The sequence below is a fragment of the Drepanopeziza brunnea genome (genome assembly GCF_022702325.1).
Source record: "Drepanopeziza brunnea f. sp. 'multigermtubi' strain 214-2 chromosome Unknown ctg4, whole genome shotgun sequence".
Lineage (NCBI taxonomy): Eukaryota > Fungi > Ascomycota > Leotiomycetes > Helotiales > Drepanopezizaceae > Drepanopeziza > Drepanopeziza brunnea.
In genome coordinates this window covers 586489-598580 of record NW_027094067.1, presented here as the reverse complement: position 1 = coordinate 598580, position 12092 = coordinate 586489, and the positions used below count along the sequence as shown (strand labels likewise).

The following is a 12092-nucleotide window of genomic DNA, read 5'->3' as shown; positions in this document are numbered from 1 at the left end:
ATAATATTCAGAGCTTGGTACCCTTGAGAGTAACATGGTGAGAAGTGTTTCAGTCCAGCGTCAGTGGGCCCTTTCTCTTTATAGAGAGAGCCTTGGCTAGAATGATAGTTAAATTTCTGCAGCAAAGAAACCACTACTATGTCTAGCTTCCATAAGATTCCATATTAATCGATATACAGCGTTTACTAATCAGATATTGAGACCTGATTATAAACCTGAGCATCATATTTACAGTAAACGAGCATTGACCTAGAAGAGAGCTTTGATCACGGGGAATCTACTGAGCCTCAGTCTAACATTTCTCGAATTCTACCCCAAGGCAACATTAATAGCACTAGCGTTCCTCGGAATACATACAAAGCCCTCTCAATCGGGACTATGCAGCTAAGCGAGGCTTGGCGCAAGTACTTGACTTCGCGGTCAACCACCTATCTGTCGACTGCTGCTACACATCCCAAAACCGAAAAGAAAATGAGCCCAAAGCAAGCAAGAATGAAAACTGCTAGCCCTTCGTCAGCAACCATGTCCTTGGACGACCTCCAACTTCAACGAAGTGCCCAGAACCCGATGTCCCAAAACATCTCCCCGCGGTTGTTGCAAGACGGAGGCCCAGGGAGCTCATCAGTTTCCGAGTTAGAGAAGGCGCCGAGCTTGAGGTAAGCCCATCAAATCATTTCTTTTGGGTTCAGGAGCCTTCTTAATTTCCTGAAGGCGTCCACAGAAGGTCGTGACAGTCATCGTCGGCCCCGAAGACACAAAGGAAACATATATCATTCACAAGGGCATCATCTGCTACTATTCGCCATTCTTCAATGCTGCGTTCAATGGCAATTTCGCTGAAGGCGAGACTCAGACCATGCGCCTCGATGACGTCAACTCCGAAACTTTTGGCCTCTTAGTGGACTACTTGTATACTCAGCAGATCGACGTTGACCCGAAAGATTACGATGGGAACATCATTCCCCTCGCCCAACTTTGGGTGATAGCAGGTCGATTCTTTATGCCTGCGCTACAGAACAAGATCATGAATGAACTCAGAACAATGGTCGAGTGGGCAGAGGAGGAGGGGCTGAGGAAGTTTATGCACTTTGCATACGAGGCGTCGGTCGAGAGGACACCACTGAAGAGCCTTGCTACAGATATGATGGCATGGATGACCCCGGCTGCAGGACTACAAATCTGGATCACTAAAGGGTACTTGCCCGATGGTATGATGGCCGACATCATAATGAGCTTGAAGAAGGATCATATCTTTGGAGCCAAGCCCACGAGGAAATTTGGCGTATTGGGAAGGGCCAAGGAATACTACGTTCGCGTGGGAGAGGAGGCTGCTGCTCCGAAGCAGGAGAAGTGAGATGGAGGATACGGACAGATAATTGAGTGGAGATTGGGCTTGGTTGGTCAGACGTCTGGACTCTGGAGATGACTAGCAATTTCCAATAGTGAACTGGGGTATCGGACTAATTTGCTTGTTTTGTATTTCGTGGACATGCTACCCTCTATTCCTCCTAAAGTCTGAATTTCCACTATCACATAGCCTATTGCGGCGCTCCATAGTTCCGATAGGCTGTGACATCCCATTTCATCTTCCAATCGTAGAATATTGGCCTTATGAAATAGTAGCGAGGATGTAGGCATGCGGCAGACAAGGCGTAGAGAAGATGCCGACGCCATATTTCTCTGAGAGCTGTGTAAATATCGCTTTGGTAAAGCGCACAGTTAACATTGAGCTTAATAAACCAGCAAGTTCCAACTTATAAAGGAAGTCTACTTAATACCGTACCCTTTATCTGTCAGAGCCTTGTCACAACCAGTGCAATGCACGACACAAGTCAAACCGCAAACACAAACTCGCTGTACAGCCGCCTTTAGCCTTAAGTCACATCAAGGACAATCTCTCCACCAGCCCCGATATGGCTTCCATCATCGTGCCAGAATTTGTTAAAAGAGAGCAGCAGCAGCTCCTACAAGCGTGAGTAACAAATTTTATTCTGTCACCGGTTTCAATCTGTCAATCTGATCCGAGCTACTCCCATACGCCCCTGTCCATCATTGACTCGATCAGCTGCAGGGAACCCGAAGAGCTTGTCACAATCATAGTATCAGACGGAGATGAGGAGGAAGAATATATGGTACACCGGGAGCTCATCTGTAGCTGCTCAGTCTACTTCAGCTATATCTTCAACAGCGTTATAGACGGCAGCAAGGACAACAGTGTGACGACTTTGCGATTAGAAGACACGGATCCCGAAATCTTCGGGCTCGTCGTCCGCTGGATATACACCTCTGACATCGAAAGCGCGGAAGCTCTCAGCCTGGCCAAGTTGTGGATGCTGTGCGCCGAGGTCCACATGCCCGTCCTGCAGAACAGAGCGATGGATAAGATACGCTCGCTCTTGAGAGCGGGGGTGTGGCCCGGCGAGAATCTGGACGATATCAAGGCGCTCGTGGACTACGCTTTCGACGCGAATACCGATAGGCTCGATCGGTTCCCGCTCTTGCAGAAGGCGTTGGTCGATCACTTTGCATACCTCCCGACTGGCGCGTTGGATACTTGGATGGAGCACCTTCCGGCCTTGCTACTCGTTCATCTCACTAAGAGCTTGAACAGTCACTTCAATAGGCTGCCGATGGACTTGCAAAGCTGGGAATTGAGAAAGGATGAGCAGTATCATGTGGAAGTGCTGGACGACCGCGAATAGGAATGACTGTGTTCTTTCTGCTCGGAAGAATCTCGTCAGCGTGCGATATCTCTTTGATGGTCATCAGCTCTAGATGATGAAACAGGGGGGGTGTCCCTTGGCCGATCAGGTATGATTTCGAAGGCTACAATCAACATGAGGGCCAAATTCGGATTTGGCAGGAAGGCAGATCAAGGGCAGCAGAAAGCTACCTTGAGCTTTCTGCTTTTACGCCCCCAGGGATTAGATTTAGTAAGAGCTGCTTTCAATACGACTATATAGCATCTCAGCAAACATTGCCCAAGTTCCAGATCATTATACACTAGGTGAGGACTTCCAACGTTAGGAATAACCAGACTTCATATACATCTAGAAATCATTCTCCATTCACCCTGTAAGCTTTTCCTTTCGGCACCTTGATTTGCTTTGATATATGCCCCTGCCTTTGATGCACGCTGTCTAAAGAAGCAGAATACTCAATATCACCTTGGCATTGAGTTCGCGGCAAATCATTGTAATTGTGAGTTGAACACGACTATTCACCTTCGCCCTGACAAATTGTATGCGATTTTTATGGCCCGATAATTATCCGTCGCTGCTAGTACTTCAATCCAAGTGCTTCTTTCGATTCCCCATCAGCACCTCTTCCTTTACACTATCGACAACCCCAGAACGCTAAATCACAACTTTCGCATAACAGATTCGACACTACAACAACAGAAATCTCTATCTGCAGATCCCATAATTTTGTATTGCATATCAGTGTTTTCCTGGCTTGATACATCGCGCGCTCGGAAAGAAATCGAAGCTTCATCGCCTTACTTTCCGTCTTCGATCTACAAAAGTACTCCCTCCAATAATGTCTTCACCAAACCTGATCCCCTTTGAACGCGCCGCGAAGGGCCTCAGAAAACCAGTAATGGACTTCACGTAAGTTTCTTTCCTTTCCGTTCTTTTTACACTCAACTTGCTGATGTTCTCTAGTAAGCCATCCCCACTGGTCACCTTCACTATTGGCAAGGCTGGCCAAGAAGAGGTGTTCTCGATCCACAAACGCCAGATCGAAATTCACGCCCCCGTTGTCGCTATGGTATTGCTTCAAGACTCCCTCCAGCTTAGGCTATGTGATGTCGAAGTGCAGGTCTTCGGTATGATGGCACACTGGTTCTACGCTCAGGAAGTCTCTCTCGCCGTCCTTGATCGCAACAAGAAGTCGAAGAAGCTGTTGGCCACGCACTTGCTGCCGCTCGCAAAGCTCTACAACCTCGCCAATGTGTTCGTGATGCCCGCGCTGCAGAATGCGGTCATGGACAGCCTGGTTCCAATGCTGGACAAGACCAATGTCGCTACCATTTCCGAGTTTGCTATGCGAGTCTACCTTGATGGCAAAGCTGCCGGGACCCCGATGCGCGCCCTCGCCATTTACTACGCGGCTCAAAGCTTCACCCCTGAAGTCCTCGCAGCCATCCAAGAGACGGCCCCAAGAGATTTGCTCTTTGATATGAGCATGGCATACATTCGTCACAATGATCTGGTGCATAACAGTAACTTGTACCACCTCACGGACCCGACTAAATTCTATCTCAAGGTAGACGGGGTTGCTTTGGACATGTTCAACGACGAAGAGGACGAGCATGGTTTTGAGCGATTCGATGAGTATGAGGAGATTCAGGAGCTTGGGTATGACGAGGATGGCGAGAAGGAAACGGCGGCGGATACCATCCAAACCAGTGATCATGGAAGTGAGCGGCAATTCGGGGAGGATTTCGAGATTGCGCGAGTCAAGAACAGCAAGGTTTCCACGAAGTTTTTGGGATACATGGAAGGAGATGATGGCGAGGAGATCACGGTCTGGATGGAGTGAGTCTGGTCGGACAAGACGCCATCCCGTGTATTTGGGAGCTCTGTTTGTTCAGCACTCTTCATGTTCTGGGGAGCAGGCAGACATAGAGTGATGGTTTATACCGTCCTTCTAACAGGGCTCTGGGACCATGCGGCATGGAACTTGCTGGGGACTCTGATGGATGGATATGGATATTTTGTATTCGATCTTCGAGGATGAGATGCGCGCGAGAAAAGTGTTACGGGATCAGGTCCTTGGCACTGTCTCATCCCACTACCTTGTAGTAAGCCTTCCTGGAAATCAAAGACTTTCTGCCCTGCAAATTTTTGCTCTTTAGAAATCGCGATTCTTCAACGAGACATTGTGCATATGTCATGCGATAATCGGCTCGTGAGTTGTGACCTCACATCCCTCCCGTACAGGTCCAGCAGACTCGCCACTTTCCACTCCGCAGCTCGCATCTTTGACGCAAAGCAATCGAAAAGTAAATTCGGGATATTAAATGGTAAGAGAAATGCGGGTTGATAGAATATCTCGCACCTCTGTGCCGATTTTCGATCTCTCTATACCAAGAAGATTTTTTCCCGTCCATGGTAAACAACCTCCTCATGAGCACCCACGCTCTAGCTTCGAGAAAAAACAGGTTAGCTCAGTGGCTTTATTTAAACTGTGGTTCTGAGCGAGAGAGTTGAGCTGTGGTAGCATGGACTTACATCGGTAGAAAGTTGCCATATAGATAGCGAAGATCAAAATATACAAGAGTCGATGGCTGCCCGTTCTATTCCTCTCAAACCACGTTTGCATTTCTTTCAAGACTGGAATAAATGATACCTCCCAAGGCCACTTTCTCAGCTTAGTGCAGACGTCGTAACTGATGTATATAGTTCGGTGTCCGGACAAAAAGCTGTCGGATTCTGCCAGATAGCATAATCAAAAGCTATTCGTAATAGCTATCGAACGTAAAAAAAAAATCTGTAGCCAGATATGTATTTTCAATGCGGGCCCATGGCGCAGCCTTTTCCTACATACTTTCCGCACCTGCCGCTTTTGCGGGATGCTATAAAAAAAAGCCTCGCTTAACTCCCAACCCCGCGCAACGCGCTATATCAGCCGACCAAAAACAAAAAAGCATAACGATAAGGATAAGACGCCCCCCAGAAAACGATTGCTAGTCATATATGAGATCATCTGGAAGATGTCTCGTTTGAACACTCCTTGCCACATTCGGAGTGGTGAAGTCTGGTTACCCGCCCACACTCCTGGGGTAACGCCCAAGACGCTCCGGGGCCCAGCCCCAACAAGACTTTTACGTAACACCAATTGAGCAACAAGGGCAACTGACTGATGTACGCGTACCTGCCATCTTAAGCTGATTGATGTGGTGCTCAAGAAAACAGCCGTGGATGTTCCGGTTGAATGAAGCGCGCGCCGAACAGCGTTCCAATCACTTTCTAAGAATCTGCCTGGGGGACTAGGCGGACATGGGCGAAAAGCGTTCACGCCCGTAGAAGAAGACCGATGTGATAAATCGCACGTGCCGTTCCTTCCCCGGAGGTCTCGAACGCGTAAATCTCAAGTGCGGGAACTAAATCAGTCCAAGGTCGTCGCGTGGGGGCTTGTTTACATCACGGGTCAACGCACCGACTACCATCATCGGTTTTTCTCCCCTTCCGCCGCCGTCACTTCCAATCCCGCATACATCAATCTCGCGACCACTTGAACGGGCGATAGAGACAATAGCCAAGAATGCCGTAACAGCCAGCCACCATCAGCGCTAAAGCAGCAATAGCACGAATGCTTCCCAAGAAAGCATGCAAGGGGCGAGGACTCAGGCAGGTAGGCAGCTTCGCACAACCGATCGAGCGGATCGTGGCGGACGAGAAGATGAAGAGGAGATACTGCCCCGAAAGCGAAAGTTTTACGCAGCGGACCGATCCTTCGGGGACAGGTGAGAAGGCATGGCTCTTGAGTGATGCCACTTTCGACGATCATATAAGTGTGGTGGCTGTTAAAGGGTGGAAAAGCAAACAGAAAGAAGACGCAGAGCGATGAAATCTGGGAAAGATTCAAGAATGGAAGTCACAAGGTTTTCGAGAGAAAAAAAAGAAGAAGAAAAAGAAAAAGAAAAAGACACCAGGACATTATGCAGAAGCGGCAAAGGCAGCAAAGGCAGCAGAACAAGATACAGCAGAAGAACGAGAGGCGTTGCCGTCCCTGTTCGTCTCCCAAGACGAAGAAGACTCAAACGGAGCAGAAAATGTATGTTCTCCGAATATCTTCAACATCGATGGTAGCTTACAGTATGCAGGAGAGCATGAGCAGCAAGCCCCAGCGCCCAAGGGGAAGCGGAAGATCACAGAGCTCCAGAAAGGGTTGGCATCGAGGGGGGAAGAGACCAATAAAGGCACTCGCGCGACGGGCGATGAGCGTAGTGTCCCGATATCTGAAAAGAGAGAAGTAAGCCTGGGTGCGGATCTGCAAAGAAGCCGCTCAAAAAAAATCGTCTCGGCCTTACAACCACACTCTCGAGCCCGCATCTGTATCGACCAGCGCTCCTTACCAGTCTCCAAAAGCACCAACGGCCAGAGCAGAAATGAATCCCTTAGACGAGATTCTCGGGAAATCCACGGTGATCGAGTAAGACCAAGGGAGAAATTAAATGATATTACACACATGTATCAACATGCGGTTGCTCCACACGACGTCTGTTCTTTTCGAGCTCGAGCAGCGCCCAAGTAAATCAACCATGCATCCTCTCATCCTGAACGCCTTTACTCCTCCCGTTACACCCCCCGCTGATTATCACACGCTTTTCGTTTCCGATCTCCCCAATACTGCCCCCGCCGCCTTCCAATTCAAAACCATGACCGTATCCTGATTATCAACACCCCCTTCTCTAAAGTATACCTGTCTCACCACACCGTCGGCCACCTTAAAGCTATCCAACAACTTATAACTCATTTTCGCATCCTCCGCCATCTTCTCGCGTGTCGGCGCCAGCGAATGCAAAACATTGATATCGTCACCCCACGTATGCTCCATCTCTTCCAGGTTGATCTTCTGCGCCTCTCCGCTTCCCATACCGATTCCAAGAAGTCCGGATTTTTGGCCGGATATCTGGTATTTGGGGTAGTATGCGATGGAGAAGCCGTTAGAGAGGATGAGCTCGTTGGGGAATTGCCAGCGCTGCAGGAAACATGAGTCGCAAATATCGGCTACGAGATGCATTTTCTCCATCTCGAGCTTGAATCCTGTCGCGGATCCTTCTTTCCAGTGATGCAGAGAGATCATTTCGCGGCCTGATTCGTAGAAACCCGACAAGTCGCCATGCATGTCGACTTGGTGGAGTCCAGGGACGTGGGTGAGTTTCGTCGAGGAGAAGCGGTACACACAGTCCATAATTGTGATGTCTCCAGCTGTGGTGCGAGGGTGTTCTTTGCACTCATCGCGGTGGTCATCGATAATTTTTGCTAGGGGAAGGGAAATCATGATCCCTGCGCCGCCGAAGCCCATGAGGCCGTAGTGGTTTACTGCCCACCAATCTTCGCTCAGGGAGCCAATGTATTGCGGTTTGCGGGGGTCGTGGTGTTTGAGGAGGGCCTGCAGGTCGTGCATGCTGGGGAAGAAGGTATCATCGTCGATGGTAATAATCCATTCGGTCTTTTCGTTACGAGCACTGTACATGACATTCACAAGTGAGAAGTATCGCTGGGCGAAAAGGTCAATTGGACGGACTGGGTGGATAACTGTAACATCCATGCCAAGGTCGTGGAAATCGGCCTCGAGCTTAGCCATATCTTCTTCGCCAGCAGGTGTCTCCTCGTTCTCAATGACGATAGCAAAGAGCCTGGCACCTGTGTGAGGTAGCCAGCGCGCGAGATGCTTGACTGTATCCTTGAGTCGGCCAATGGTCGTTTGTAGTCCGAAAATCATATTTGAAGCATCCACTGGCGGTAACTTGACTTGGGGCACTTCGAGATGTAGCGGCGGCAGACATTTCGAGACAACTAATTTGGTAGATTTCGCCAAGTCCACTATCGCATGGTCGCTGAACAGAGGTTCTCCCACGATGGAGAGAGACGGCCGTTCTCCGTGCGCTGCTGGGACAGCGATGATGTCGCGGGAGAGAAATTTGATCGGGTGAGAGAACTGAAACGGTTCCATCCACTCCAGATCCTGCGAGCAAGCCGGTCCCTGGATTCCTTTGGCGGCTTCTAAAGCCCCCGGGCGGATCCAGCTATCTACTTTCGTGATATGTCCTCCATCCCGTCCTCTGCGCGAGACGAGGATAAATGTGCCGATGGCTGCCAGGAAGAGGACGACGAGGAGAGGTCTGCGTGGACCCATGGCTGGGTTACATGAATTCGCGGTTGAAATTTCGGGATAGGGGAGTAGGAGAGGCCGGAAGGTAATAAAGAGAGAGGAAAAGCAGTAGAAAGGAGAGAATTTGTGAGGGGATAGAGATTAACGTTGATGTTGCCGTTGATCTCCCCGTCCCCGTTCCCGTTCAGTAGTTGGAAGACTACATTAGCGGCAGGCACGCCTCGCCCATCTCAACTCACCTTCCTACTTCCATGTTAGCTGGAAGTCGAAAATTAGCTACTTACCTAGTCGAAGCATAGGAGAGGGGATTGGGGGTGGCTTTTGTATTTGAATAGAATTGGACGGGGACAGCAGACGGAAGAGAGAGATAGTTATGATAACATGTTTGATATGATTGATATGATTAATGTGATTGATAGGAGCGTCTGTCCCACCGTAAATGGGAGTAAACATAGCTGGTGCAAAGTGATGTACACGGACTGTGGAGGCAAGTGATAATGAAGCTGTAACAGGTTGTCAATTGCTGTCTTGAAGACATAGACTCCGCATGATAATGATGATTGACGTTGAAAGCTTCACGAGGCTGCACAAGCAGGGATCGGAACCGGATTATCATCCTGGCCCGGTTGAGGCGAGACGCGCCTCAGCCTTTCATGCCTCCCCTTCCGACAACCTCAACTCAACGACAAACAATCGACCGACACCAATAGCGGAATCCTGCTGGTATCAAGATGCAACAGTAGCATTAATCGAACCAAACTTTGGCGATTGGCAACAGCCAACAGCCAATAGCCAACAGCCAACAGCCAGCAGCGATGGCTTCCCTACCCTCCCAAGCCGCGCGAAGGCGCTCCTCTCCCGAACAACGACCCTCCTCCCCCGCCCAGGAGATCTCATCTCACGAACCAGACACCTCCGAATCGCAATGGACACCTCTGAACACTCCCGGAGGAACGGCGGAGGCCTCTATCTCCACAACCACCTCCCCCATCACCTCCTCTGTGCCCGAACCTGCGAAACCCCAACGTAAAGAGGACGCCCGCATATGCTGGATCTGCCAATCGGAAGAGACAGAAGACACACCGGAAGATGGACCTTGGAGAAACCCATGCTCTTGCTCCTTGACTGCCCACGAGCACTGTCTGCTAGAATGGGTCGCCGACCAAGAAGCTCCCAAGCCACAAATCCTGGCGGCCCCGAGACTCCACTGTCCCCAGTGCAAAGACCCGATCAAAGTCGAACGGCCCAGAAACCCAATCGTGGAGGCATTCTCTTTAGTGGAAAAATTGGCGCGAGGATTGGTTCTACCTTCGGCAATCAGCGGGGTTATGGGGTGCGCATACTCTGGCTTGATGATCTATGGAGTAAATACCACGTTTCTGGTCTTCGGCGCGGAAGATGCGTGGCGGCTCCTTGGAGCTCCAACAGGCGGGAGAGCCAGTCCAGGGACGTGGAGGAGCGTTGTTAATCTTTTCAACACCATGGACCCCTTCTTCCCAACCCCTCAAGTCGAGGCCTCAATGAAGGTGAAGCTCTGGCTCTCTCTACCCCTCATCGGGCCAGCTCTCGTATTTCTTCGAACAGGGCTCGCAGATCAAGCCTCAGCGTTACTCCTGCCCATAGTTTGTGACCCCGAAGCCACTTTAAACGCGTGTCCTAACTGATCTAGTACTTCCTCAACAACCTCAACCGCAACCCTAACTGGAAGATCTCCGTCTCCTGGCCGCCTACCCCCGGCCTAACGTTCGCCGCCATCCCTTTCATCAAAAAAGCCTACAACTCCCTTTACCACTACGCCTTCTCCGCTCTCGAGAGAGACTGGGACCGTGCCGTCCGCCGCAAACCCCGCGAGGGCGAGACAGCCGAGGAAATCGAAGAGCAAGCTGTAGCGGATGAAGACGAAGGTCGCGCCATTCTCGACGTCCAATGGGTGGAGGAAGAAGACATGATTGATCCGGCTGCGGCGCGAAATGCGGCCCCGGAGAGAAGGCGCGAGGTACGTCATCGGTGGGTACATCATCAAGAAGTCTCCGCGGCGAAGGTCATGACGACTGTGATGGGTGCGCTGTTCTTCCCTGCCGTCTCTTCCGCTATGGGTGAGGTGCTGAAGGCTATATTGCCGGTGAGGTGGGTGGGCTACAATCGATGCGGAGGGCTTCTCAGGGAGAAATGGGCTCGGACGGTCGTGGGCGGGTGTATCTTCGTCGTGTTGAAGGATGTGGTCACGCTGTACGTGAAGTGGCAGAGAGCGAAGAACGCTGGGAAGAGGAAGGTGTTGGAATACGTAGGCAGGAAGGGCATCAGAGGCCGATGATCATAGCGCGAGCTTCTGAATGACCAGAGGACCTTCCTTGCGAGCAAATCTACGACGCGATGAATTCCATGTCACAGCCGGCCGAGAATTCTTTTCGTACTTTCGTACCCTTTACCTCTACCTAAGGTATCTTCCTTTTCGCATGTTGTAAGAAGGTAGTATCTCTGTCTTTCTGCCTCTCTGCCTCTCTGCCTCTCTGCCTCTCTACCTGTCCCTCCAACCTCCAACCTCCTACCTCTCTACCTCTCTACCTGTCCCTCCAACCTCCAACCTCCTACCTACCTACCTAGCTACCTACCTACCCGCCCACCTTCACCAAACACCACCACCACCTTCCCGCGGAACCCACTCACCCACCAACCCAGCCACGCGCTTACTCAGCTACTATAAATAAACAAACAAACAAACACACACAGGTAGGTAGGTAGGTAGGTAGGTATACACACAGGCATACAGACACACACAGGTAAACATACATACACACACAGGTAAACATACATACATACACACAGGCATACATACATACATACATACATATATAAGCCCCCCCCGCACCTGGTATGAGCGAAAGGAAGGTACGGCCCGAAATGAAATGATATGAAATGATGTGAAGGCTCGGTTATACCTTATCCCTCTCTTCTGCTCTTCTCCTGCTTGTTCTCCTCCTGCTTGTTCTTCTCCTGCTTGAATTATAATTTTTTTTTTTTTTTTTTTTTTTTTTTTTTTTGGGAATCTTCTTCTTTGGAGATGTGTGGAGAGTGTAAGTTGGGTTGGGTATGTATGTGTGTATGTGTATGTGTATGTATGTATGTGTGTGTACGTATGTGGTAGGAGCTGCTTTTCAGGGACGGTGGTGAGGGGGTGGGATGGGATGGAGGATGTGAGAGATGGGTACGGTAGGTGACATTGGGGGGGGTTTGGGTTTGGGTCT

At 50.2% G+C, this 12092-nt stretch overlaps 5 protein-coding genes across 5 annotated transcripts; 4 read left to right on the top strand and 1 right to left on the bottom strand.

Moving 5' to 3' along the window:
- Nucleotides 1-522: 522 nt before the first annotated feature.
- L3040_003058 (uncharacterized protein) lies at nucleotides 523-1354 on the top strand (the record flags this gene model as incomplete). Its single annotated transcript, XM_066154316.1, has 2 exons — nucleotides 523-656; nucleotides 712-1354. The coding sequence occupies 2 exons, from the start codon at nucleotides 523-525 to the stop codon at nucleotides 1352-1354; spliced, it is 777 nt and encodes a 258-aa protein (XP_066012290.1).
- Nucleotides 1355-1913: 559 nt separating this feature from the next.
- On the top strand, nucleotides 1914-2702 carry L3040_003057 (uncharacterized protein; the record flags this gene model as incomplete). Its single annotated transcript, XM_007296528.2, has 2 exons — nucleotides 1914-1972; nucleotides 2072-2702. 2 exons carry the CDS (start codon nucleotides 1914-1916, stop codon nucleotides 2700-2702), a joined length of 690 nt encoding a protein of 229 aa, XP_007296590.2.
- An 838-nt stretch (nucleotides 2703-3540) lies between these two features.
- On the top strand, nucleotides 3541-4545 carry L3040_003056 (uncharacterized protein; the record flags this gene model as incomplete). The annotated part of the gene is made up of 2 exons (XM_007296527.1): nucleotides 3541-3611; nucleotides 3666-4545. 2 exons carry the CDS (start codon nucleotides 3541-3543, stop codon nucleotides 4543-4545), a joined length of 951 nt encoding a protein of 316 aa, XP_007296589.1.
- Nucleotides 4546-7326: 2781 nt separating this feature from the next.
- L3040_003055 (uncharacterized protein) lies at nucleotides 7327-8871 on the bottom strand (the record flags this gene model as incomplete). The annotated part of the gene is made up of 1 exon (XM_007296525.1): nucleotides 7327-8871. The coding sequence occupies one exon, from the start codon at nucleotides 8869-8871 to the stop codon at nucleotides 7327-7329; it is 1545 nt and encodes a 514-aa protein (XP_007296587.1).
- A 791-nt stretch (nucleotides 8872-9662) lies between these two features.
- On the top strand, nucleotides 9663-11161 carry L3040_003054 (uncharacterized protein; the record flags this gene model as incomplete). Its single annotated transcript, XM_007296524.1, has 2 exons — nucleotides 9663-10469; nucleotides 10517-11161. The coding sequence occupies 2 exons, from the start codon at nucleotides 9663-9665 to the stop codon at nucleotides 11159-11161; spliced, it is 1452 nt and encodes a 483-aa protein (XP_007296586.1).
- Nucleotides 11162-12092: the final 931 nt, after the last annotated feature.